At 48.9% G+C, this 27928-nt stretch overlaps 2 protein-coding genes across 3 annotated transcripts; one reads left to right on the top strand and one right to left on the bottom strand.

Annotated features, from left to right (window-relative positions):
* Positions 1 to 728: 728 nt before the first annotated feature.
* Positions 729 to 9702, top strand: VBP1 (VHL binding protein 1). 2 transcript variants are annotated; one of them, XM_080352771.1, is made up of 6 exons: positions 729 to 849; positions 5127 to 5251; positions 5972 to 6038; positions 6495 to 6593; positions 8284 to 8422; positions 9360 to 9702. In XM_080352771.1, exons 1-6 carry the CDS (start codon positions 760 to 762, stop codon positions 9428 to 9430), a joined length of 591 nt encoding a protein of 196 aa, XP_080208897.1. In that variant the 5' UTR covers positions 729 to 759; the 3' UTR covers positions 9431 to 9702. The 2 variants fall into 2 exon arrangements, with proteins under 2 accessions (XP_080208897.1, XP_080208898.1); XM_080352772.1 differs by having other exon boundaries at positions 756 to 849; positions 5131 to 5251.
* Positions 9703 to 14262: 4560 nt separating this feature from the next.
* Positions 14263 to 19559, bottom strand: RAB39B (RAB39B, member RAS oncogene family; the record flags this gene model as incomplete). Its single annotated transcript, XM_080352847.1, has 2 exons — positions 14263 to 15234; positions 19345 to 19559. 2 exons carry the CDS (start codon positions 19557 to 19559, stop codon positions 14808 to 14810), a joined length of 642 nt encoding a protein of 213 aa, XP_080208973.1. The 3' UTR covers positions 14263 to 14807.
* Positions 19560 to 27928: the final 8369 nt, after the last annotated feature.

Raw genomic sequence — 27928 nt, 5'->3', positions numbered from 1 at the left:
GTCACACGTGGGTGACTTCATGCCCTCCCGAGATGTTTCACGTGGGAAATGGGCCTTACCCAACACATACCGGCCTTTCTCATAATTTTGTGCGCATCGCGTCACTAGAGCGTAGGAAGCGTAAGGGTTTTTTGTAAATCTGTGTAACAAGCCTCAACATCAAAAATCAAACACTTAACGCTGTTAACTGTGGAAAGTTTATTGCTCATGAGCCTTCTGCTGACCGGGGGCAAGTTCCTGTTCTGTTTTTGGGAAGATGATTTGGTTTAGTTTGCCTAGTTAGGTCACCATTTAGCAGCCTCCTTATTGTAATGAACAGGGGGTAGACATTTAAACACAGAACTACAGGCCAAGCTTCATGTCTGATCCCTTAGAGGTGTTTATTGAAAATTACTCAATAAAGGAGCTCCTCCAGTTTCTCGTTTCCGGTGCTGCCCAGGCCGGGCTCCACACGCGCGGGGCGAGAGCACACTACCCCCCCGTGCTGACACACACCGCTGAGCCGCCTCCCGCCCGGCGCCCGCGGGCCGCGCGCAGGGCACGGCCCCGCCCCGCCCGACAGCATCGCCGCGCCCCAGCCAGCCAATGGGCGACGCGTTGGGCCGGCCACCGCCCCGCCTCCTCGGTCTCCTCCGCCCGCGCGTCATCGCGTCACTCAAAGCCTGACAGCCAGTGAGAGGGCCGCGTTCGGCGCTGACGTGATGACGTACCGCACCGCCGTCCCAACGGAGGCCGCGCACGCACCGTTGGTTGCCCAAGATGGCGGCGGCCACCAGCAGCGAGACGGGGTGCGGCGGGGCGGTGGCCGACAAGCGCGGCCCCCTGGGCATCCCCCAGGCGGTCTTCGTGGTGAGCGGCGGCTCCGCCGGCCGGGCCGCTCCGCGCCCGGGACGGGGGGCGGGGGAGAGGAGGGGAGGGGGCTGCGCTCCGGCAGCCGGGCCCATCCCCTGTGAGACGGCACCTGCGGCGGGGCCGCGGCCTGGCGGGCGGTGCCTGAGGGAGCGCGGGCGGCCCCTCCGGCCCGCGGGCTGAGCGGGCCCTGCAGCGCCTTCCCCGCCCGCACCGGCTGCGTGCGGGGGGCCCGGCCCGGCCCGCGGTGTCGGCCCGAGCCGGCCCCGTGCCGGAGCGCGTCTCACCCGCAGAGCGGGCGGGGCCGTGCGGCCCGGGGCGGGGGTGCCTCAGTCCCGGGGAGCCGCGTTATTTAGTTCTGCCTGCCGTTACTGTTGATACACTTTACAGCAAACTCAGCTCCCCGTTTTGAGCGTTATCATCTTATCTCACTGGGCAGCGCACATGCCAGTGACGAGCGTGTTGTACACACTGAGCCCTGGTTCCTTACGGCAGCTCTTCCCGCACGTGTCCGTGTCTGGTTTATCGCAGACAATGCGCCCTTCCCTGCATCTTCCTCTCATAATCTAGTGCTTGACAGTTGAGCAGAATCACTCTTCCGAAGCATCCAGCCAGGTTTCCTGACTTCTGAAAACCAAAAGATGTCTGTCTTTCAGAATACAGGCTGAACTTGTTAATCCAACTTCAGAAAGTGATTTACCAAGCATTTAATAGTTCTCTTGGCTGGTTGAAAATAATTCATAGACTTACACAATGATGTAATATCAGAATTGCCTGTTGTCCACTCTGCTGTAAGCTAGCTCTTGCTGTGCTATCTTGGTTGCTTCTTTATATTGTTTGATCAATAAGTATCGATCAGCCTGGCTATACCTGGCTGTGTGGGAGTCATCTTGAAGTGTCAGACGTTTGCCCTGAACACTTTGTTTGCCATGCTGCTTTACTACTGAGATTTCCCTGCGCTTTTAAAAGTTGTATTTCTCAGGTCTGTCTTCTTATCTTTACCAGAGCTGTTTGGCCTGATCAGGTATGACTGCTCTTATAGAAATAAATCGATTTGACTTGCATTTTGGTACTTCAGGTGTAGTGCTGGTATTATGTCTTGCTATTGTGCAGCTCCTGAACAAACGGGCACAGTGCACTTGCTTTCAGTGCATCCAGATCCTACTTTTCTCTAAGGTTCTTTAGCAATTGTTGGGGTCTGGCAAATCCTACTGGGATGAAAAACCGTTGGTGCCTGTGGTGACCTTCCTGCCACTCCCTTAAGGGAGACTGATGTAGACGCAAGCGAAAGGAAAGGGCCATGGCTTCAGCTGCCCTGTGAGACCTGATCATGGGGACAGAGGAGAACTTGCGGTCTGTGCTGACTGTGGTGGAGGTGGCCACCCTGGCAGGGAACAGGAGAGAACCAGCCTCAGCAAACACTGGGAGGGTGTCTGTCACATCCCTTGTTTTCATGCTGGTAGCTGCTGATGCAGTTCACGTTTGGTTCCATGTAATTGCCTTCTGATACTCATGTGTGAAGTATCTGATGTGCTGTAAGTGCCGTGTGACCTGGGAGAGCTCTGGGGCTGTGGCTTAGGTCTGTGCTTCTCTTCAGTTCTTCATAACCTTGTGTCTGGAGGTAAAACCCACTGAAGTTTCCTAATTCTCAGTTTTGAGCAGTGTTCTAATTAAAGGCAGATGGCTCTGCTGAAGAGATCCTTGATGGTGATTTTGGAGTATTTGGATGTAGATGTGAAGACAGGCTTTTTTATTCACAATAAGCATATGCTAAGAAATCTTCAATGGCGTTCTACTCCACAAAGTGAATATACCAGCTTCCTGAGGCTGGTTCTTGTTACAGGTTTTTTCTTCAGAAAATAGTTTTCTGATTCAAAAACATTGCATGCTATCATGATGATAAAGACTTCCTGATCACTTGCTTGATATTTCCTCCACTATGGGCTACAGGGGCAGCCCCACTGCCAGTCTTGTCTTTAGAAATGTTTTCTTTAAGTATCTTGATTCAGTAAAGGCTCTTCAAACAGTTCATGGCAGATACCTTTTCTTAGGCATTGATTGGTGGATTCTTACGCCTCTCCAGATTTCAAGTCATATTAAGCACCAACTCAAGCCTTCACTGGAGTTTAAAAACCCGTCCAAATAGAACTTGCAACTCTGTTTTCTTTTGAACTTTCGTCCAGATGTTTCCAGATAAAACACCTTCCTTACTGTGCCTTCTTTAGCAGAGGTGTGAGCGGGAGGACAGGGGGTGCAAATCTCTAAACATGTCTCTTTTCCCTGTAAATGCCCACAGGCGATGATAGCTCTCCACAGCAGCAGAGTGAGTGCTGCAGCCCTTTCTTTGGGTCACCACTCAGAAGATAAACATAAGGCTGCATGGGAATGCTCTATCCTGCTCTGTTTCAGGACTTTTCCAGAGTGTCATGTGGCTTGGCTTGAAGTTTGCAAAGACTGCATTAGCTTTCTGGTGTACAACAACTGTTTTGTCAGGGAATTTTTTTCCTTAAAAGATAGAAATGACTTTTGGAAGGTCCTACAGAACCTGTCAGGTAATTCTGCAGTTGGGATGCTGTGTGACACACCATGAAGCAGGAATCCTCATAGCATTGACACCCAGCTCTGCCACAAAGCTGTTCTGTTCAAACTGAAAGAAGCGACCGTGTCTCAGCCTTGCAGTTGGGTAAGATGCGCTCAAAGCCCAAGCAGTAGGATTTGGAAGTCGCAGTTGAAACCTGGGTGGTAAATCTGAGCCCACCTTGGACTGGGACATTATGCAGTGGGAGGAGATCACCGGTACACAGGGCGTCTGGATTCACATTGCAGCATCTTCGTTTCAGGAGGATTTGGGTTCTGTCTTGTCTGTCTGTCTGTCCAAGCAGACATTAGCTGAGGCACAGGTGGACTGCTGGGCAGTGTGCGGGTGAGTTGTTGCCCCCCTGCTTTTTCTTTCTGTCTTGGGTGATTTACATGAGTAGAATAGTTTCTACAGGAGGAAGTTTTGTTTCAGAACATCCTCAGGCCTCGCTTCTGCAGCACTTGTCTGAATCTAATCCTTAGGTTTTTCTGGCTAAATCTTGTCTACAAGCTTCATCAGGAGGCAGGAATGCTTCTGGGTTGGGTGTCGGTGAGGTAGCTTAGGGCGTTCCTTAGGCTGTTGGTCTGAAATGCGGTCTCTTGGGTTCTGTTGTACCACCTAGATTGTGCTGCCTGCTCAAGTCTGCTCTAGAGTTATTTCTACTGCAGATTTCCTTAAGGAAGGTAGGTGACTTCTTACCAGGTTCAGTAATTTCACAGTAAGATTCTTTAGCCAAGAGAGCTTAGGAGTCATAATGGCGGGGAACCAGCTGTATTTTGGATATTACTTTAGTAATGTGATGTAGGGGTTTTTTTCTGATGTGAAACTACTGGAAGGGAAACACTTAGTTAAAAAGGACAAGCTGAAGAGACCTCTGGTAGACTTCCATCAGACTTTACAGAGCTATAAAGACAAATACGGACAGAATTACTGCAGTAGATGAGCGTGATCATTTTGAATTCTCCATAAGTCAATGTTACCCAGGTCAGAAATGCACAGTTGGTCTCTGGCCCGAGGTTCCCTCCCGAGGCAGGTGAATGGTTCCTGGGCGTCTGATGGAGCCACGTGCAGAGTCCGTGTCCTGGCCTGCTCCAGCCTGTCCGCTCGGCTGCTGTTCCAGTTGATGGTAGGACTGGCTGGAATTGTTCTCTGGAGGTTTCTGTGGCTTCCTGCTGACTATAGGAGCAGCTTTTGAAGATAAGCTGTTTACTACCATCAAGCCTGCCTGAGCAGATACCGCAGGTTTCCCCCCCTTTGCCTCTTTCTCTGCCACAACATGCTTGATCAGGCTGTGATTCTTTTCCTTCCTCAGTCTTATCCTAAACAGTTTGTAATCTGATCAACCACAGAGAAGCATTAGCTCTGCTTTACAGATGGCAAACCAAAGTTTAGGTGTGGTCTGAGGATGTCCATCCCTCAGCCAGGACTGAAGGCACCACCACCAAGGCACTAGCAAATATGGTTATGAAATCATCCTTGCACCTATTCTGTAGTTCCCTACCCAAAAATGGGGAATGGGGAAGTTAAAAGGTGACTAAGAAAGGAAACAGAATGATTTTGTACTTCATGCCAGAACAATAGAAGCTTGTTTATGTCTCAAAGCCCCTCTAGACTTAGGTGCACTAAGATGAGAGCGTGACTGTACCCAGGATTTCTGTAAAACTCATCTAACACTGAGGGTTTCTTTCTCCCCTTCAAGGAAGATGTAGATTCTTTTATGAAACAGCCTGGAAATGAGACAGCAGATGTAGTTCTTAAGAAGTTGGATGAGCAGTATCAGAAGTATAAATTTTTGGAACTTAATCTTGCTCAAAAGAAAAGGAGGTAAGTCATAATTTTTGCAGAATCGGGAAATGTTTAGCACAGTTTTCTTTTTTAAAAAATAAGTCTATTTTTTTTTAAATATCCCAAGAAGTAAAAAGTTTCTGTTAGGAGAGCTGGTGTTTGCAGTACTTTGAGGAAAGCCCAGACTTTTTTCTTTCCTCTTCCTAAGAATTACATGCAAAAGAATGTACAGTATTGCTGAATTGGTCCCTAGCTTTTTAAGGCCCCAAAGTACTGTTATAGCCTCTTAATTTTGTCAGCCTAATTTAAATAAGAATATGGTTTGGTCAGATGACTGCTGTATCAAGCCTTTAACCTTTGGTTTGGTAATCTCGTCTCTCTTCAGTAACTTCAGTCTTGATCTGAAGCTGGGCAAAAAGCACATTTTCAAAAGCTAAAATCCAAGTTTCAAGTCATATTTCATGTAGATGAAACTTCTCCCATGGACAAAGATCCCTCCTGATCTCCACTGGGGATTTTAGCAAAGAGGCATCAGTTATTGTCACCACGTGTGTTCCGTCTGAGAGCTGTGGGTCGCTGTGCTCCCGAGCAGCGGGGCTGTGCTGCCTGGACGTGCCGCGTCTGTCACAGCTGCTTTTGTAAACCCGGAGAGTGTCAAGTTTTAAAATGGAGGTTGGATTGTGTAATAAAAGTGATCACTTGTTTAGGAAACTTTGTGTCTCTGTAAAATAATAAATTATGACTGTTGTTAATTCACAGGCTAAAAAGTCAGATTCCTGAAATTAAACAGACATTAGACATTTTAAAACACATGCAGAAGAAAAAGGTAAACTATTTTGAATATCTAATGAGTATGAGAAAAGCTAACTACCTTTCCACCCTAACAGAACACATTGCAAGAAATGTTTTGGAGAGCACACTTAATATGCCTTTATAAATAACAGAATTGTTTTTAAAGGTATGTAGTACTCTTTGAAAGACAGTTCCAAAAAAGTTAATGTTTGTAATGCAAACTTCAATTTTAATAATGTATAGATTGCAGCTAAGATTTACCTTCATCTCTGTTCTTTAGAGACGTTTCTATTTTGTTTTTAAATAGTATCCTTTTAAAACGCTTTATTCTTGGAGCTCTAACGTTGAATTAAGATGATGTAGAGTTCCACCTAAGTTAAAATTGTGTCAATGTCAAAAAGCAGAAAAGTGTGCTTGTTACTTTAAGTTTTATGTCTGACATAAATATACAGTGAAAATAGCAACTTGAAATTTTATCATTTCTCTTAAGGATTCCACAAATCCAATGGAAACCAGATTTTTATTGGCAGATAATCTCTACTGCAAAGCTACAATTCCTCCTACAGATAAAGTTTGTTTGTGGTTGGGGGTAAGTAAAATGGACCTTTTTCTGAAACCATTTGAATAACTTACAAAAGGCTTATAAAAGACTGTTTGTTGCTGTCTTGGGTGTACTTCTAGTGGCCATGGGCATAATTCTGCTCATGGGTGCACAATGAGCTGTGTCCTGTCAGGAGGGCAAACCTACCGCAACAATTTCAATGCGGTAGTGAAGGTTTCGTGTTCAGTTTAATTTGGTACCTGAATAGGAAGTCTTCAGAGAATTACAATTTTGCTGGATTATTCTTTCCAAAAAGCACATGCGTGCATGTTTTCCTTAGAGCTTTGTGGTTCAAATTACCATGCAGCATTGCCTGAGGTGGGAATGTGCCCAGCAAAATAACTTAGTTTGGCAAGTAGTTCCCCAGCTTCTCTGCCGTATTTGTATTTAGCATCTTGGTTTCCCTTTTCATGCATTTTTTTAGGGAAAGATGGGATTTCTGTTACTTGCAGATACCTGCCAGCATTTAGAATGGAACTTGTGCTAAAGCCTGGTGGGTTCAGAGCTCCAAACACACACTTCTAAGTACTTAAACGATATCAGCTTGGGATATTTTGTATTCAGAGGCTTCCTTATATGTGAGGATAACCTGCTAATGTTTATTTTGAGACTTCTAAATCCCGGATGTTCCCAGCTCCCTGTGTTGGCTGCCAAACAAATCCACTTGGTTAGGACAGACACTTTGTTGACATGTGCAGCATCCGGACTGATGGGGCGGTTACTCCCAACCTCTCCCACTTCTTTTCTATCATAAAAAGAGATGGTTTGTCTGATACCTGTTGCTTTTAGGAGACTGTCTTCAGAACTGACAAACACTGACTTTCATGGAGCACCCCATGTTTATTTGTAACAGAGTATCAGAGAAAGTTCATCCTATTAACAGTTCATACAGAAAAGCTACAAGGAAATGCCACAAGCAGTTTATTGTATTGAGGTGTTCTTGGCCCTCTGCCTTTATCCGCCTTGTTGCTTACAGTCGCATATTGGGCTGCGTGTTTTACCATGACTGGGGAAGCTCTGTTGTGCAGTGATTTAAAAGCAGAACGGCTCCGGCAGCTCTGCGCTGCGTTCCCTGGGATCCCGGCTGCTCAGGAGTATGTGGCTCTGCTCAGGGCACGGTTCTTGAGTGGGACAAAGCTCCACTGGTGCATCTTCCCTTGTTACTGCTCTTTTATCTCTTCCCATGGTAGCTTCTTACTGAAATAAAGATTTGTAGATTAAAAACCACCATGGCATAGGACAGGACTTCTATACCTGTTGTATCTTTAAATACCAGAGATCTTAAGGTTAATCTCGAACACAACCGAAGTTGTTTCTGGAGTTCTGTGGCATTCAGAAGGTGCTACTAAGAAATGTGAAGTCTCTCACTTTTCAAATAGGTTGAAAATGAGATACTGATACCTGAAAGGCTGAATGCAGTCCACAGGGAGAGAAATCTCGTGTTCCTTAGCTATAGGAGGAGAACTTTTTTTAAGTCACTAGAGGGATTTATGATTGAGTTGCTGAAGTGGTGGAGGCCTCAAGTGAATTCTGGCATTTCTCGTCCTGAGTCTTGTCCTGGCCTGTCATGTCAGCCTCTTGTTAATGTGACAAGTCATTAACAACAGCCTGCTAGGGCTTATTCCTTACAATGCAAGAGTTAAAGCTGTTATCCATCTTTCTTTCTTTTTTTTTTTAGGCCAATGTGATGCTTGAATATGATATTGATGAAGCTCAGGCTCTGTTAGAGAAGAATTTGTCAACAGCCACAAGAAACCTTGATCTTCTAGAGGAAGACCTGGATTTTCTTAGAGATCAGTTCACCACTACAGAAGTCAGTATCCTTTTTTTTGATTTGCAGGGGAAGAGGAGCAAGTAAAGCTAACACACAGGTGATTACCGATTTCCTGACATGTTTTTATCTTAGACTGGCTGCCGTTAAAATTCCATAGCACTCAGGACCTTAACCTTTTCTAGGAGTGAAATGGAATATTGTGGTTGACGTAGCAAAGCTTGTGCTTGTGGTTGGATTGCGGTAACTCCCGCTGCGGTGGTTGCAAACCCGGACGGGGGCTGAGCATGCTGGGTGCTGGGGGTTGATGGCCAGGTGCCTGTTTACTCTTGCTTCTTCTCTGGAGCGTATGAACGTTGTTCTTCAGGCTGTTGCTGGTCAGACCCCATTCAGCTGCCAGGGCGACGTTCTCCACACCGCACAAGCGCAGCTGCAGCAAGCTCCATGCTCGCTCGGGCCGCGCTGCGCTTTTAAAAATGTCTTTATATTATCATGACTGACCTCCAGGGGCGTGGGGGGCTTATTATAGTTTCTACTTAAAAACTCTTTCAGTGATGAGCGTAGCCGTCAACTGAAGCATTAGATTTAGGCACAATGAAGGCACAACTTCTTGTTTTTTCGAGTTGATACTTAAGCTTAGTGCTGCAGGAAGTTAATGGATGCTTGGAATTGGCAAATACAGCAGATGCAGGCAGGTTGGCTGCAGTCTGACAAGAGTAGCTGGAAGTAAAACTAGAAGCGTGTTTCTCTGTAGTACCTTTTCAGAGCTTGTTAAGTAAAGGGTATAAATGCTGCAGTTAGTAACAGTTACCAGTATTCCTGTGTGTTAAGGCGTTGCACCGAGTCAGCTCTTTCATTAAATGGTTTGTGTATAGACTGTTTGAAGTAAGTGAAGTGTGGCCAACTGCATAACCTGCTTTTCCCTTGTTTTCTTTTTTCCTTTTCTGAATGCATGAGCTATTTCCTTAATTCCACACCCTCAGATATGGCTAGAGTTTATAATTGGGATGTAAAGAGAAGAAACAAGCAAGACCCTTCCAAAAACAAAGCATAGTTTTGCCAATTTTAAATGTGGTTTCCATTTCCAAATATTTTTTATTTAAACACCCCCAAGTTCATTATTAAGGGACTGAGTTACTTTAAGCATTTCAGTAAAATATATAAAAATTAATGGTGAGCACCATTTTATTTATTTGTAAACTCAAATTTGGTTTCATGCATGCATCATGAAATGAATTATTTAAAAAGGCACCACACAGTGCAGCCAAGGACAGAGAATTTTGATCAGACCAGTCTGTCATAAATAAATTTCTACCTGAAAACTTGTCTGAAAAGTCGAGGGGTGTGTATGAAATGGGGTCTGACGCTTTAGCAGGTGGAGGTAATGCAGGGGTTTACTTTTTCACCTGTGTACAGCTGATGGAGTTGAAGCTGACGTGGGATGCAGCTGTACTGTTCTGGGCAACAGGAAAGATACAGTGAAGTCTTGGATTTTGTTTCACTCAGTTAACTGGCAGCGTCAACCTGCGAGCATTCCTGGATATCCACTTTGGATAAACTTGGGTTTAGTAGTTATTGGTTAGTTAACTGCCTGTTGCTGAACTCTTAGTGCTTTAGGTACAGCCGTTTGTGGCTTGTTTTCAGAGAAGAGCGGTGAATGGAGTAAACAGCACAAGAGACGTCAAGACTGCAGGTGATCTCACTCCTTTCTTTTTCATACACGTGCACACACTGCTTATTTTTGCAAATGCATTGAACAATGACCCCAAATGCTGATAGCCTTGTAAACCAGAAACCCCCGATTTATGATCCCTTAGACAAAATGTCCAGTTCCAATGTCTTAATGCTCTCAGCCTCCCAGGTGGTGAAACCTGTATTGGGTAAGGATGGTTTCCTGAAGTGTTACTTCTGGTGTTAACAGTTGGAACATTTTTTTGGTTCTTATGAAGCCTTGCAAGTTTGTTGCCTTTTACCTCTGCAGTTTCTTTCTAAAATGAAATGCTCAGTGGTGATGTCAGTGGCTACTATTCACGTTCTGTGACTGAGAATACAGGTTTCGCTGTAAAACAAATGCAAATGTTAACTGTTCGATCTTCATGTAAGAAACAATATACCTGTAAATTTTTTGTACTTTTATTTCATGATATTAAAATAGTAAAACTAAACAGTTGTGGCAAACACCTGTTTTTGTGCATCTTTCTTTGAGAAAGTCATGAATCTGATTGGTGATCTCTTATTCCTTCCCTTACCTGGGGACAGGGCTGTGAAAAAATTCAGTGGAAGCTGCAGGTGTGGAAGTGTGGCTGCTGAATCGAGTCAGCGCAGCTGTGTTTGTGAGTACCCGTGATGGTAACAGAGCAGGAGCTGCAGGGAGGGCCATAAACCAGGTAAATCCTAGAACCCGGGCTTGGCTCAGCCCTTCTTGCAGGGCCATTCTCTTTGTTCAAATCTTGGGCTGTAGCAGAGAAAGGTTTAGATGAAATGCATTATTTGACTAAGAGGTATTTCTGTCCCCTGCTGTGCTGGGCAGCGTGTGGGCACTCAGGCTGCTTCTCTCTTTTCAGAACGTCAGTGATGGCAAACACCTGATTTCTCTGGCAATTTTCGGTTTAGATTAATGAGATCGCAACAGGCAAACGCGTGCACCCCCCCTCCCTCTGGCTGGTCCTAAAGCAGCAATTGCCTTTCTTTGTTGTGCACAATGAAATGACGAGTTAAGCATTTCTGTACCAGCAAAATAAATCCTGTGTGCAACTGCCAATGACCTAATGCTGGGGATCGGGGCGCCAGCGTTAGAGCTGGACTTGCTCAGTAGGTTCAAAAGGTGTCTGCCTGGGGGATGGGAGATAGCTGGGGCTGTCCTAACTCTTCTTGATACGAAGTCGATTAATTAAAGAAAACAAACAAACTCATAGGCAAGAACTCAGGCTTCCCTGTGACAGATTCTCGTCCAGTGTTGCTCTGGTCTCGGTTGCTTTGAGCAACAACAGAGGGTGAGTTTGCAGCAGCTATTTTAGCTGCTGAGAACAGCCTCCTGGGGAGACAGAGGCTGTTCTGGCCACTACTGTGGGGAGCAGCGCCTTTCTTAGTCTTTGTTTTGTTTTGTTTTACTTAGAATGGCTGGTGTTTCCATAATTGCAATGTTTTCCCTCAGCAAGGGAGCCGGGCTGGTTCTGCAGATCTGGGCCTTCACAGCAGCGTGTATAGTGGAGTGCTGCAGACAGCGGCTCTACTGCTGAGCCAGGCCCTGGGACGACTTTCAGTTACGGCTGCGGCACAGCAGGGGCAGTAAACAGGTAGTAAACGGGTTTCTGAGAAAGAGTGGGGAGGGGAAAGAAAAAAAACCACCAAAGTTTCTTTACAAGTTTTAAATTTCACGTTATCACGTAGTAACCATTTTGCTAAATACAAGCATATTTTCAGTCACATACAGACAGCTAAATACAGCGTTATTTTCACATTTCGTTACAGTGCATAACAGAAAGCGAGGAAAGTGTATAGTATGCTTTTATTTTGGAGGTTCTGAGCAATTTCAGTCTAACATGCAGGTTGTTTTTAAGGTGGTAGAGACCACAGAAAGTTAGCTTTTTTTTTCACTTTTGTCCTAGAGTAAAAGAGCTCCTGACCTTTATCCTGTGAAAGGCATCACCTTCTGATTCTCTAAATCCCTCTTGCACTAGAAGTCAAAGCATTAAAACCAGTTGTTAGAAAAGAATTCTTAGCATATCCTGTAAGTTCATCATCTTAGAAAAAGCATTCCAAATTTTGTACAGATGAATCTACATTTCCTATATTTTAATAAGCTGTCTAGAAAATTCAAGGAATTAGAAAAACATGTATATAATGATTTCTCTATAATTTCATATAACCATTTATTACCTCTAAGTAGTTAAGACTGAGTACATTTTCTTCCGTACTGTTCTTCTTTAGAATTATGACACTCTTATTTTGCAACTGAAGATTTACTCCGGAGGCCTGAATGCACTTAGTTATTTAGGCTTTCTGCAACATCTCTCTGAGAGCAGTAGAGGGGAATTTCCAAAACTCATGAAATAAAGCACTGGTTGTCTCTTGAGCAGTGATCTTTCCCTGCCGGCCAGCTTCCTGCACAGCCAATTACAGAATTTTACTATTGCTAAAATGCTGTCTGACCCAACTTAGTGCTCTGCTCCCTTCAGCGAGACAGCCCAGGACACACCTCGTGAGCAGCCGGCCCTGACAGACCCGGGCGGTCTGAGAGCGCAGAGCCGGCCCCTTGGGAGCGCATCTGTCCCTGCCTGGTGACAACAGGACGCACAGACCTGGTCCGAGTGAACCGCCAGAGCCCCCAGGCTGCAACCTTCTCCGGCTCTGCTCACCTACAAAGAGATGTTGTAAAGGGATTTTTTTGTTTTAATTCATCTTCAGGGTATTCACTCAACTACCACTGAATCTGCCTGGAACTCACTGGGCTGTAGCACAAGGTTTTTGATCCACGTACAGCCCGTTCAGGAGTGACCGGGGGTGCTCAGCAGTGACAAGCTTACCCTGCCCTTCCTCCCGTTTGCTGCCGGTGCCGTCCCAGCAGGTACAACGCTGCTGCTGCTGCGCCCCTACACAGCCCGGGAACTGAAACTGGTCCTAGAACACTGAAAATAAAAATGTTACTCATCTTCAGGGCTTTGATTGGTGGTTTGTTTCTTTGTCGTTTGGTTTGGTTTGTTTAGGTTTTTTTTAACAGCTTTAATAGAGAAACCACAGGGATTTTTCTTCATACAGACCTGCCCCTGCGCTGCCAACTGTGAGAACAGGTTCAAAGGGAGAAATAGTCCTAATTCGACAGCAGTCAAGAAGACTCACGCTTTTATAGGCAGAGTAGCTTAAAAAGCTGTAACAAGTATTTTCTTCTTCTCTACTTAGAGGCCTAAAATCAAATCCTAGATGCTTTCTGTGTTTTTTTTTACCTAACCCCTCCCTCCTGCCCATGAGCAGTTTGGTGTATAAAGCTTGCAAACTTGAATTAAAAAAGTCACTATAGTTTTGTTTAATAGGCTGAATTGCCCCAGTTTGCTCCAGGAGCACAGTTACCCTGCTGCACTTCAAAAGCTTAAGTTACAACTTAGTGGAAGGAAAGCTCAAGTGGTCCACGGCGTTCCCAGAAAACGTTTACCTACGTTTAGCTCTGTGACACAGCTGCCGCCCCACGCTGACCAACCCACGGCTGATCCTCTTCTGACGAAACATGGACGAAAAAAGTTTTACTCTTGAGCTCGTTTTCTGGCTTCTCTCCCCCGCGCCCAGCCCAGCGTGTGCTGCTCCCTCCCCGTGCCAGTTCTCCCACTGCTGCCAAGAAAGAAAATGGCCAACAGCAGAAAGTGCTGATGGAAGCTGTTGCTTTCCACACTATTTAACTTCTTTACAAGCAAATCTCTCACTTTAGGATGTCTGATGCACCTGAGTTAAGCTTTTCAAGTTTTTTATTTTGGGAGGGGACTGGTTTTTTTTTCCCTTCTCCATTCCTCCTCATGACCGGGCTGGTAAGACACCCAACAGGTCAGCACAGCGCTGCCAGCAAGATGGAAATGGGGCTGTGTCCCACCTGGCTGCAACACCTCAGCCTTAAGATAGGAGGACATGGTTCTCTCGTTATGCTCTTGATCACTTAATTCTATGGGAAAGCCCTGAACTCAGGGTACTTTCAAGGTACTCACCTAGGCAGTAGATGCGTAAAAATGCACTGAATAATTACTACTGGAGCAGGAGTTGCCACTTAGAATCCCAGCTCGGCACAACAAGAAAAGCACTATGAGAGGGGGAATCATTTAAATGTTAATTATCAATCAAATGACTACTGTTTTCCTCTTTAAATCCCGCAGAATATTCTTTGCTATCAAACTAGGTTCAAGAACATAAGAAAGAAAATTCAGGAGTGTGCATACCACGTCAGTAAACTCCTCCTGTGGCGTTGGCCTGATGAGGAAACAGTATCTGCGCTGCCTTTACACCTTCCTGGCAATAAACAGCTGACATAAACCAAGATGTCCTCTTTCTCTCTCTGCCCATTTGTCATACTAGTAAAGTATCCATTCTGTGGCTTTAATACCCAGCGTGGAGCTATAGATTTACTTAGAAGAGGACATGTACAGTACCCTGGGGTGTGCCAGCCCATTCAGCTCTCTGCATACCCTCTCCTGTCCTCTGCAGCCCTTCATTTCTGCTTGTTGTCCCCTTAACATCTACATGCACCCTCACTCTCCGTTAGGCTTGTAGCCCCCAGTTCCGAAAGATTATTTGGAACAGCACATTTCTTCCCAGGGTCTGTTCTGGTGTCCAAAACAACGTGGGAAGCTGTTCCCAACGGGAGCGTGGCTCTCCCTTCTGTCACGCTGAGTTCGCTTAGTAAAGTACGTTTGGTTAGTAGAGTTCATCACCACTTGCCTCACTAGAAGAGCTCAGCACAAGCATCGCCTATCTGATTTCACCACTTCTTCTGAAGAGTGCACTACGTTTGGGACAAACCCGCTCTTTACCCCTTCCCATCCCTCCTGGATCGAAATTTCCCCCCTTTTAACAAGCTCGTATATATCTCGAGTCAGATCAGTGAAGGCCTTCTCCACGTTAATGGCATCCCGAGCTGAGGTCTCAATGTACTTCATACCATATGCGGCAGCCAGTTTCTCAGCCTCGTGCCTGGTGACTTGTCGCTGTGTGTCAAGGTCACACTTGTGACCTACCAAAACGAAGACGATCTGGTAGGGCTGGACGTGCACCTTGGTCTCTTCTAGCCACTCGTGGACGTTCTGGAAGGACCTGCGGTTTGTAATGTCAAAGAGGAGGAGTCCGCCAACCGAGTTCCTGTAGTAGGCTCTGGTGATGGACCTGCAAACGAGTGAGCCACAACACAAGTGTAAGTTACAGCTGCCTGGGAAAAACCGCAGAGCGAGTTTCACATGGGGTTTTGTTCGCTCGTTTGTTTCTTCTGATATTTTTTTGTTCTGAAGCCAAATGTAGCCTTTCTGAACATGCATATTTTGCTGAAGAACACAGCATCACTGCCGCCCTGTCTGCCCTGCAGAAGCCAGGGCAGAGAAGGCCATTCAGGCAACGTCTTGCCACTTTCAGCTTGTCTTCTGTAGAGCTTGCCATTCAAAAAGACAATCTTGGCTTAAAGACTTCATCCTTGGATAACTAACTTCCCCACCAATTTAATACAGCTCTGTTCAACATCCCCACCACCAATTTTGGACTCTATTTACTCTCCACACCCCCAGCGCTGTGTCCCACCACAGCGCTGCTCGGAATGCCGGCACGTACCGCTACAGCTGCTGCACCAACAGGGGCAGCCAGTCTGACCTCCCGAGTTACAGCAAAACGACACAACAGCTTCCCAGGGGAATCTGCATTACTGTTGGTCTCAGTCCCGCCACATCCCAACAAAATTGAACAGTAACCAAAAAGACCCTCCAAAACACGGGCTGAGAACCAGAGCGCATCTTCCCCAGCTCCCCCGAGCCAGGGCTTCCACGCAGCCAAAACAGCACGTGAGATCAGCTCGTGGCGATGGAGCGGAGCTGGGACCGCGAGGCCGAGCGGAGCCACAGGTCACTGACTGCTACACCAGGAGGAACCAAGAAGCAGTATGTTGTGCTTCTGCAAAGTCATGGATTTGTTCTAAATCCAGAACCAAGAATTGATTTCAGTCTCTGGAGGAATTCACAGCTGGGCCTGAACTTTCCTAAGAAAATGTAAGGACTGCAGCATTTTTACCTTGGGACAAGTGGGTCTTTTTGGTACATGCAAGAGTGTTGTTAGTGGTTATTTGGTCCTGTACCTGTGTATCTAGCAAAACCACCCTGAGAAAGGATGAACTGGAGGTATCAAGGATTGCTTTATCAACAGACACGCAATGATGGATGTAAATCCATAGCCAAAACCGAAGCAAGCCAGAAGAGGGGAAAAAAGAAGGCTGGCTATGTTTGGCTAATTTCTCTTCTCCTGAGTATCTGGCTGAAGGACAACAGTAGCTCTGCACACTTGGCACGGAGGGAATTAGATCTGCCTTTTGCTATCTAGCCAGCTGCACACTGACATTGGCGCTTTGAATTCACCCCCACGCTGTCACGGGCATTTCTGCTTCTCCCTCGCGTTCGGTACATCCGCCTTGGCTCCTCCTGCCAACATCCACAATGCCCCAGGTACTTCTGAAAGACGTGACAGGATCTGAGCTGAACGCTGCTTTGAGGTAAAACCAGGTGAAGGTCTCAGTGCCTCTTCTCAAAGCCTTTTCCACAGACCGCTCTCCTCACTGGCCCACAGGAAGCAAACAGTATTGCCTGCACGCTGTACACAACGCCGCGGTTGCCTTCCAGGATTCCTGATTTCTACTCTCACCATGCCCATGCAGAGCAGTACAGGTGCTCTACGGTACATCTATTTTGGCCAAGTTTTAACAAAAAGGTATTGCCTCTGTCTGTGAGCTCTCCCCTGCTCCGTACCACAGTGGGGACTCTTGCACGTGGGGTCCAGGGCTGTTTGTGCGAGTCCCTCCCTCTCAGCAGGGCAGAGCTGGAAGGAACAGCTCTCCTGTGGGTGCTGGTACCCAGCTCCGCGGCTGCACAGGCTTTGGCTTTTGTTCGCGTTACACAACATCACGTTTCAGACAAGGAAATCACAGTGTTTCAGTAACCAGAGATGGGCAAAACCTGCTGGATCCAGGAAGAATTTGACCCTGCTCTTCCATATCTCCAGAGCAGCCTCAATGCTGCCCCACGCAGCATTTTGGAGCTTGATCTGGCAAAAGAGAACACCACACACTTAATTGTAATTTAAGCCTCGACTGCATGGAAATTGCTTCTAATTTACGGCGACTGAAAGAGCTCACAATGGGGGTCAGGAAGAGCAGAAATGTAGCACAGCTGCAGACCAGAGAACGCCAACAAGGTGTCTTCAAAATAACTACAGTGGTTTCTTCCTTGTGCGGCAGCTGTTGAACTATGCAAAGCAGGCTAGAACTGCTAAAACCAGAGAACTCTGTGAAAAGGCAGAGCTCATTCTTATGACTTTCCTTCTTAAGAAATTCCCTGTGCTATGACAAAAAGTTTAAGGGTTCTGCAGAACACCTGCACCATCATGTTTCTTGCCAGTGCTTGCAAGCCTGAGAGGCTTCAGCTTACTCCAGTATTAGCTACATCTTGCCTTTTGCCAGGAAAAACAGCTTGCAGGAGCAGCCCAGGAGCTGCTGCCTTCATGGGGCACAATTTGCCACAGAGCTAATGGTGATTTGAAAGGGATACACACAAACCAGCCTTTTTGCCTGTTTTTTTCGTACTTCAGAGTGCACCATAAAGGCACTTGGGTTTGCTCATTTCCCTACAGCTTCTTGCACTGGGGATTTAAGCTTGCACTTCGGCAAGGGCATTTCACAGCTGCACGATGGTTTTTTATGTCCCTCGCTGCTGCTGCCCCTCACACTCCTCCTGCCTCTGCCCTTGCGCTGAAGGTCGCCTGCTCATCACACCTGCAAGGGGCAGCCCCAGCACTGAGGGTGAGCGGCCTCCAGGGCCCCAAACTTCCTCATGTTTAAAAGGAAGGAAAATGAAGCCACTCAAGAGCTTTGCTCTTCACAGCAAAGGCAGAAGCAGAGGACAGCACCCAGGAGTGTTTTCTACAGACCCCAGCCTGCGATACAAAGCTGGAAGCTGATGCAACCGCAAGCTAAAGCACCTCCTCTCTCAGCAGAATGAAGCACCAGCTCCTCGCCCCGAAAGGCTGCAAGGTAGCAGGAGAAAAACCTGCCAGTGGGTAAGGACTGACTGCTGCACATGCTGGGCCTGACGCCAGCGCCACACAAGTGAAGGAAGGTGGTGAGGGGTGGAGGTAGGGGAGGTTTCATCTATTGAATGAAACCAAAACATTCCTCAGGCGACCCATTACAGCACAGAAGCAGAAGCTACGTGAAGCTGCGCAGAGATGCGGAGCGAGGAACGTGCTCCCGGAGGGAGGAGGATGAAAGAGCGGGTGAGCATCTAAGGTGTGGAAATTACAAACAAACAGGAGGCAGGGAGCTGAGGGTACGCTGAAACCCCCTCCAAATGAGCACTGTCTGAGCATGTCTTGTGACAATACCAGCCCCCTGTTTAGATGGGAGCAAGCCTGCTCCAACCACTACTGCTGCTCCTACCATGCAGTTCCGCAGGAAACTCTTGGCACGGTCCCACACGCTGCCTTTATTTTTCCTCATCGACTCTTCGCTGCTATTGCTTAACCTCTCAAACGGTTTGTGTCCGTGCAGCACTCAGTGTGACGTGCTCCGGCAAGCACCTGTCACCCTGCACAGCCACAGCCACCGGCTCATCCTGTCCTACACACAGCTGGTCTGTGCTGCCGCTGCAGAGAACCAAACCGCATATTCTATTGCATTTAGCGAGCCTCAGCGTAACTGTGTGCAGCTGCGAAACATCCTGGTTACCGCCTCGCTGCACCAGCGCGGAGCAGCCGCTTTCCCCGCCGAGCTGCACCCTCTGCTGCTCCACTCCGGGCTGCTGAGCACCCCAGAGCCCCGGCAACCCCAGAGCCCCCAGCAACCCCAGGGCCCCGGCAACTCCAGGGCCCCCAGTAACCCCAGGGCCCCCAGTAACCCCAGGGCCCCCAGTAACCCCAGGGCCGGGGCCCGCGGCTCCGGGCCCTCCCCAGCGGCAGCGCGGTCGCTCCTCTGCATCCACACCCTGCACATCCTATGCATCCCACACACCCTGTGCATCCTATACATCCTACACACGCAGCCATCTGGGGCTGGAGACACAAGCCCGCTACACAAAGTGGTTCGCCTCCCAGGGGCTTTGGGGGCAACGCTGCGAACAAACAAGCAAGGTGAGGGACGCAGGCAAAGGTGCAGTTGGACCCTTCTTTGTCTCACTCGCCAAGCGCTCCCCGCCGTGCGCCCCCGCACCAGCCGGCCCGGCCCCGCAGCCCCGGCCCCGCCGGTCTCACCGGAACCGCTCCTGCCCGGCCGTGTCCCAGATCTGCAGCTTGATCCTCTTGCCCGGCTCGATCTCCACCAGCCTGGAGAAGAAATCCACGCCCACCGTGGGGTCGGAGATCTGGGCGAAGCGGCCCTCGGTGAAGCGGCGGATGAGGCAGGACTTGCCCACGGTGGAGTCGCCGATGACGATGAGGCGGAACTGGTACAGCCAGATGGCCTCCATGCTGCCGCCGCCCGCTCAGCGCCCGCCCGCCGCCGCGCCGCCCATGCCCGGCCCGCGGGCCCGGGGGCGGCCGCCGCGCCGCTCACCCGCAGGGGGCGCGCCGGGCGGGAGGCGCCGCCGGGCCGGGAGCGCGGAGCCCCGGGGGCGGCCCGCCCTGACCCCCGCGGGCCGGCCCCGCTGTCTGCGCCGCGGCCGCGCCGCTCAGGCGGGGCCCATGGCGGCCGGCGCAGGCCCCTGCCCGGCACCCCCCGCCCCGTCACCGCCGGCGCATCCCGCCGAGCCCCGGCCCCGCCGCCGGGGTGCTGCGCGGAGCGCGGAGCGCGGGGCCGGGCGGGCGCGGCCGCCGCCTCAGCTGTGCCGGCGCGGCCCCGAAGCCGCGGCGCTGGGGCCCGGCCGAGGGTCGCTCGCTCGGGCGCCGCCGCGGTGCCCGCTCTCCCCGCAGCGCCGTTCCCTGCGGCTGCAGCGCCCCCGCCGGGGCCGGGCTGCGGGCTGAGGCGCGGCCGAGCGCGGGGCGCGCACTGATGCAATGGCGGCCGCGCTGCCGGGAGGAGCCGCCACCCCCGAAACGCGGCCGCTGCGGGAGCCGAGCGGAGGCGGGGCGGGGCGGGACCGCGCGGGGCGGCGGGGGCGGCCGGGGGAGCCCGGGGCTGAGGGGGCCGTGCCCGGCACAGGGCCCAGGGGCTCAGGGGGCGCAGGCCAAGTCTCACCTTCCTCACCTATTCCCCAGGCGAGGGATCGGGCAGGGCGCACAGCACCTTTCCGTGTTGGAAACCCGAGTGTCACTTCTGCAGAGATCAGTCTCCTCCGCTCTGCGTGGGCACATCGTTCCCATTGACCGCCCACGGGGCAGCCCTGGCGCTGCTGGAAAGCTCTGCACCACCACCATGGGCACCTGCACACCTTGTCTGGACAGGGACCATGGTGACAGCAAGGGATCTCACCAAACGGCTCCTGGAACCCAGCACACCCACACACACGTGTGTGTATATATATATATAGTATGCATGTACAATCTCAAAAATGAATAGTTACATTAAATACCCAGCAACCAAAATACCACAAATCTTAACAAATCCATTTTCCCTCACTCTGCTCGAGTGGGTTCTTGGCTCCGCAGGGCAAAGAACACCATCGAGGAACCCGGGCAAACGTCATGCAGCGTACACACAGCTACCTGGCACTGTGAGCCCCGGTTCCGAGCCAGCTGTCCCGAACGCAGTCGGTCCCATGCAGGTCATGCTGTCACAGCAGCCCCAGCTGCGCTCGCACCTCCGTGGGTTCAGCTGAGCTCGAGCACCTGCCAGAGCAGAGTTCTGATCTCTAAAACGGAAAATTAGCATGTATGTTATTAAAAACAGTGACAAAAATGTGTGTATTAACTCAAATATACATTAAAAATATTACTATTGATTCTTTTTTAAAATTTATGAAAGCGTTGGTGTTTTTTTCTTAAATACAGATTACTTAATTAAAAAGAGCTCTTCCTGCATGACCACTATTGAAACACATTCACAGGGGCTATTATATTCACATCCTCAAAAAAAGGACACACATATAGCCATGAGCTAGACAGCCAGCTTGCAAAGCACACTAGGACATTAGAGAGACCCTTTCAAGTCTTGAGAAATAAATGGCAAGGATTTTTTTCAATATCCTTCAAAATATATGTATTAAAAAATAATAACCCCAAATGATCCTATTTTAAAATACCTCAGAACAGGGGAAAAAACCCCACAACAACAGATGAAGCAATCTGCACACAACAGAAACAGTGCAACAGAAAAATATTAAAGCCATAAATCCAAGTTAGCAGTACATTAACCCGTGACTGATGGCCAGCAACGCTTTGTGGGGAACTGTTGCACTTTACCATATGATTTCTGAGTACTTGACGCCCATTAGTTCGAGCCCACAACAAATTGTGGTTTCTCGTATCTGTTTTTCTCTCCCCCTCGCGCACTCACACACGCAGCCGCCCCATCCCCTTTCTTCCACGGGTTCCACGCACTCCAGCAGCACAAGGTGCTCAGTAGTAACACACTCTGCAAGTCAGCAGCATCTCCAGGAGGTACCTCCAGGTGGAGGTGCCGGGGGACATCTCATGGCAGCAGCTGACGTGGAGAGCCCCGTGGGGTGGGCTGGTGCCCGTAGATGCTGTCATAGCCAGAGGAGTTCCTGGAGCATCAGGGACTGTTTTCCGCAGCAAATAAGCCCGCGCGATCCCATGATGCAGATACTATTTTTATCCTCTCTGAACACCAGCGTAGAGATGAACGCATGCTGCGTGAGTAGGCAGCCATGATATTAATTAGCAGCAACTGAGCAGGTAGGAGAAAATGAGATCCTGGGAGAGCCTTTGTTCTGGTACTGCTTTAGAAAATGTAAAGTCTGGTGTTTGAGAGACAGAGAATAACCTAGATTTGATGGAAAAGGAGGTTTGTTGGCTGGGGACAGGCCAGCAGGCCCTGGTGAGGAGCGGCAGCAGCGTGCAGGCGATGGCCGCACTCAGAGCAGCCTCCGCAGCCCTGGGCGAGGGGCAGCCCTTCAGCGCTCCTTCCCAGGGGGCTGGGGCGACATTCTGGAGCGGCCCCTTTTCTCCTCACAGCTGCTGCTGCTGGGGGAGAGCTGCCCAAAACCAACATTGGCACAGGTGAGGGCACGGCAGAGCCCACCCTGGCACACAGGGCTGGGCTCTTGCACCTGCTGGCAGCGCCGTGACTCACTTGCTACCCTGTGCTGCCTGTGGTCTCTAGCCCAGAGCGGTTATGTTAAATTCCTTGCAGTGTTAGAGGACAAAGCTCTAATCCGATACTCAAGATGGGTTTTTGCAAACCCAGTTCCAACCCATTTCAGGCTGGTGGGTGGTGAGTGCTGTGTGCATTCCAAATGGCAGGGGTTGCTGCCATGCAACCCTGTGTTAAGAGCCTGGTGCCAGGCTCAGCAGCCCCTGGGGCTCAGGATGGTTTCAAGGTGCTCAGCTCCTCTCGGGCTGTAGCTCTCTGCCACAATGCCCAGGCTCCCTGTGGCTGCGCCACACACAGAGAAGGTGCTGAGCCATGGCTGGGAGTCAGACACCGCCCCTGGACACCAGCACTGCCATTCACAGAGGTCCCTCCCTCTAAATATTTTGCCTGTCAGTTGTAGTTTAGCTTTTCTCCAAAACCAGCCAGTGCCCTTTACACCCCATGGCTGGCAGCTGGAGGCTGAGGCCACGTCGAGCCCATGGCAGCACTACGAGGAGGAGAGTGCATCAGCACCATGCAATTTTAATGCCCTTTCAGTTTCCAAGGATACAAAACCCAATCAATCAGACAGAATCCCTCGCTGCAGGGCTGTCTGCGCAGGAGCTGCCCCAGCTGACCCATGCCTGTGCCCCAGCCTGGGAAGGTGCAGCAATTGCAGCACACTGGTGACCCAGAGCACCCAAAACCCACAGGCTGACGTCCCCAGCTCTCACAGGTTTTATATCCCAGCCCCACTCGCAATGGAGCTGATCATCACCAAGTGGAGCCCTGCAAGGGTACGCTACCAAACACACCAGAGACCAGCTACTAACTGAACATGGTTGTGGGCCACACAGCAGGGCAATGGGAGTGATGGCAGGGCTGGCTAACCACAGGGAGCAAATAATTTATTAGCTAGTTCCAAAAAACATCCCTGTCAAATGAGGCCTATCCAGGAGATGTGCCGTGGAGACAGATTACACTGTTGACAGAGATGTGATTGCACCCATGACCTGCCAGCTGATGCGTGCCACTGTAAAACCCAGGACACTGGGAAGGTATTAAGTGAAATAATGTTTATTATTTATATGATGCCCATAGTTAGGCAGGGTGGTGCAGACAAGCATAAAGCCAAGGGTGCTCAGGAACTGACAGCCCAGCTGACAGCAGGCACTAGGAGAGTAATTTAGGACTTTGTGACAAGGTGACAGCCTTGGAGCCTCCAACAGCAGCAGCAGGAGGGAAGCACCAGCAGAGCTGAACACCACGAGGCACATGCTGAAGCTTCTGTCCCACCCTGGCTTTGGTCTGGGCTTGGGTGCCTTCTGTCGCAGGGGACTTCTGTGGCAGACCGGCAGCCTGTGTCCCCAGGAAACGTGTCTAATCTCCCCCTACAAATGTCAACCTGTTGGCAAAATGCTTCTGGTGAGCAATGGAGTGCTGCACACCGAGGCAGCTCTGGGCTCCCTGCTGGCTGGGGTCCCAGGGGTGGCATCCTGCAGAGGTACCACTGGTCACCCAGTGTCACATCGGCATCAAATGAAAAGCAGTAGAGCAGACACAGGCCTGATAAATGTAATAGTTGCTGAGTGATCCTTGCTGTCCCTTTAATGGTCCCCCACTAATACAGGAACAATTACCTAAATCTCTCTCCTACACTAGATGTCCAGGTTCCTTTTGTAGCCAACAGAGAGAGGCAGGAACATTTTGAGAGCTATTTATCTCACTCAGTTTGATGGGATAAACCATCCTCCACCACCATTGCTCTCTCCCTTGGCTGTAGAGAAACAAGGGGCCCAGCACCGAGCAGCTGCCCCAACCTCAGCTTGAATTGCCCCATGCCCTGAGCAGGAGGCTGTGCCTCCTCCCAAGGAGCTTAGCACCACCACAGAAACGGGGCTGCAAAGATCCGTGCCAATGGAGAATGTGGGAGACACGCAAATGCAGAGAAACTTCAGAAACAACCAGAAAACCCTCTCGAGTCAACAGCAGTGCTCCAGGGCAGTGTTAGCATTTGCTTTGCAACCTGAATGGACAGGGAAGATCAAACTCTTGTACAGTGGGACCCACACAGGCAGACATGCACAGAGGATGAGCTCGTCCCTGCAAGTGCCACACAGGACCCACGCCACGCAGACTCCAGCCCCAGCAGCCTGCACACACGAGCGAGTCAGCTGGGTTCTGAAGAGATGAAAAACATTTCCAAAATGTTTCCCTGTGACAATAAATTAAATGTCTGCTCGTTACCATGGGATGGCTTACTCCCATGCAGCTCCTGGTGTCTTATTTCAGATGATGATCACATTAAAATGGTCATGGATTGACTGGTCAAAAAAGGGGGGCTCCCATCAAGAGATCATTGTATCTGCCTGAGTCTGTCTGCATTCAAGAACAGATCCTCCACTGGGAATATTATGTCCTTGTAGCTGTTCAGGTCTTCCCAGGAAGGGAACAGAATCTGCTTAGAGCAAATAGGAGCCATTACAATCCGGATAAATTAGTAATGGTGAGTGGGAGAGAGAGGAGGAAAGGAAAAGAGGTTATTGTGATTTTTCTTCCTACAGAGAGGGTGTCTGAGCTACTTACATTGCCAGAAAACAGCTCCCTAGCTTTCCCCCTGAGCCCAGACTGCTTGCTTACAGCTCAAGAGCTACTTTGGGTTGTTAAAAACTAGCAGGGTGGCATTACAGGTTCTTAGATGCATGAAATCTGATTTCTGTTCCTACTGGTAGCGTCTCAAGTTTAGCAGCAGCACAGGCAGGTCTGTAGATAAGAAAAGGCAAAATATTCTTGCATTTGCTCTGTCCAATGCTGCTAAACACGTTTTATCAGAAGCTGCAGCTCCTGTCGAGGACTAACTGTGGAGGTCTTTAAGGTGCTGCAGGGGGTAGAACTATGGGTCTGTGATTTTGTATATTTTCCATTTCATAAAATAAAGGATGCCAAGTAATTCACTAAACACTGACTGAAGTCATGGAAGAAAAAGGTAAACGGAGCAGCAAAAAAGCCTTCATACTCAGGACTCCTTCCTTTCTTCCTAAAATGATTTATTAAAGCAGGGCTGGTTTAGCCAGTTTGGGTCTACAATGGAGGCTGGATCGCCACAGCCCAGAGACCAGTCTAGTCATTATATGATTTCACAGCATTTTAAAAAGCAAACATGTGCCTGCTGAAGTGAGCTTCTATTTCAGCTCACTTGCAGGGCAATGACTGTGCCAGCGCTGTCCCCTCTGCACAGAACTGCTACCTCTGCTCCTGCTTGTGTTTTTCCACTCCTCTTAGGATGCTGCTGCCTGCGGATGTCTTCAACCAACTTCATTTAGATTTTACTATCTGACATGAGGCATTTCAGCTGAGTGAATGGGCAATTAATGCAAAACCAAAAGGAGCTTGGTCTAAGGCTGCTGAACTCCTGGAGGAGACACTCCCAGCTCTCTGCCATACCCACCCCTATCTCAGAAGAAAGAGATCTCGTACAAGCCATTAATAGTAATTTCTCCATGGGCCTCCTGGAGGCTGATTCTCAGCCTCCCAAAAAGCGCAGCCCCTGGGAAAAAGCAGCTGCTCCCGGCCCACCCCACAGGAAGGGACTTCTGCTTCGAGAGCTTGCTTTCCACACGTCAGGAGGATCTTGTGCAGTAGCGAAGCTGCCGAGAGCAGCACAGCTCTGGTAACACGTACCTTCCAGTGGCTTTGCAAACACGTTTTTGCGTGGTGCTTTACAGGGAGCTTCCCAGTGTCTTCTGACAACCTTCACGACAGTGCACACAGGGACATCTCCGCCCGGGCATCCGTTCTGACAGCAACAGCGGGCGACCAGGACACCTGAGGGGTGGAAAGTAAGCAGGTGGAAACGATTAAACCATATTAAAATACAAACCAGCCAACTAAATCAAACCTGGTGCTGAATATACTCAGTCTTCGTTATCAGGCACTGAAGTGTGTTTATTTATTCAGCCTTTGATACACTGGTCTATTCAATAAATTTTCTGACTTCATTTAACAGGCCTGCAAAAATACAGCATTTCTTACTTCAACAGATCACATTATTACTGGGTTTATTTAGCCAGCACAATTTTCTCCACGAATCTCCATAGTACTTCATTTTTTTTCTGGTCTTGGTGAAGGATAAAGCAGAGCAAATATTTTGTAATGGATAATTAATCTAACCACTCCTTTTCCATCTCCTTTGAGACACTCATTCACTGGATGTTGGTCAAGATTCAACAATTATTTCTCTCTCTTCTTCTCTTCTCTTCTCCTCTTTTTGCTTTGCTTTTTTATTTTTCTTCCTTTCTTTCTCTTTCTTTCTCCCTTTCTCTTTAGTTAGCTTATAAACTATTTTCAATAGTTGCTGATACCAGTAATATGAAGAGTTTTGAATGGACATAGGCCACAGATTATATCTGAAATACCTTCTAGATTCTTGCTTTGTCTCCTTTTTTTTTTCCTTCTTTCAATGTTCCTGAGAAAAAGTGACATGAATAAGGCATGAACTCAGAGGAAGCATGTTCACTCTCAAACGCAGAACATTTCTGGAAAGCAGCTGCCCAGCTCCACTGTAGATACTGAGGCTTGTATTTTATACCAAGGGTCCCAGCCTGTGGCCCAGTGTCTCCTGGGCCTGCTCCATCCCTGGGGTCACCCTGTGCCCCGCACGGGCTCTGTGCGCACAGTCGGCTCCCGCTGGCCACGGGTACTGCACCCAGGGACATCAGAGACATCAAGCGCATTTACTGTATGCATCGAGTCTTACCTTCTTATGGAACTTCACTTAACCCATTCTACCATGAACATGTCAACACAGTCAGAAAACTTTCCATCTGTTTTTATGTTTTGTTTTTTTTTAAACCAGGTACTACCCAACTCATCACTGCCACATGCCCATGGGCCTGAGTCTGTTACCTGTAGAATTCACACACTAGTGTCAACATCATAAACCAAATGCAAACAGGCCCTTAACCTTATACTCACAAGCTCCTCCACTCCTCCTTATGACAATGAAAGTGCCTTAAATCTTTTTCTGATAAAGCGCTTTCTGCGCAGTGAGTGAAACAGATACAGCACAGCAAATGTCACCGCCGCAGATACAGCTGTGTTACAAACGGGCATGCGGTTTGGCAGAGTAATCTCTTACTCTGATAAACTATTAAATGCCAAAGAAAGCTTCTTAAGTTAATCAAGGCTCAATTTAAATAAACAAGCCACCAAAAGATTAACAAAAATCCTCAGCGGAATCTGAATGCAAAAATAGTCTGTTCAGAAAGTCCTGGGCTAAGTTCACAAAAGCAACAGTGCTGGGACAAAACTGGCCCACTGACCCCCTTTTTCTCCCTTTATTGGCACCACCAACAGAAAAGATGACAATTTTCTGAAACACCAACATGAACATTTCCAGCTCCACTGACGGAAACAGCAGTTTTGGCAACATCATCGCAACTGCCTGTGCTAATCCTGCACGTGAGGAGGAGGAGGAGGAGGTGGATGACTCCATTTTTGTGATGGAGAGGAGTCAGCTGAACCCTCTGGGAAGAGACCCAGACCTGCCCGAGCCAAAGCCCCCAGTGTTACCAACGAAGAGCAGCAGCCCCATGGGTAACTCCCCTGCTCCAAGCCATTGCTCCGATGAGCAGGGCTCCTCCGAGT

This window comes from Nesoenas mayeri (assembly GCF_963082525.1).
Source record: "Nesoenas mayeri genome assembly, chromosome: 13".
NCBI lineage: Eukaryota > Metazoa > Chordata > Aves > Columbiformes > Columbidae > Nesoenas > Nesoenas mayeri.
This window is presented reverse-complemented; position numbering and strand designations above follow the sequence as displayed.

Bases quoted from the DNA above. Each gene is read 5' to 3' on its own strand.
- VBP1 (XM_080352771.1), top strand. From the start codon at position 760: ATGGCGGCGGCCACCAGCAGCGAGACGGGGTGCGGCGGGGCGGTGGCC. The intron at 850-5,126 runs GTGAGCGGCGGC...CTCCCCTTCAAG, and splicing joins TCCCCCAGGCGGTCTTCGTG to GAAGATGTAGATTCTTTTAT. The intron at 8,423-9,359 runs GTATCCTTTTTT...CCACACCCTCAG, and splicing joins GTTCACCACTACAGAAGTCA to ATATGGCTAGAGTTTATAAT.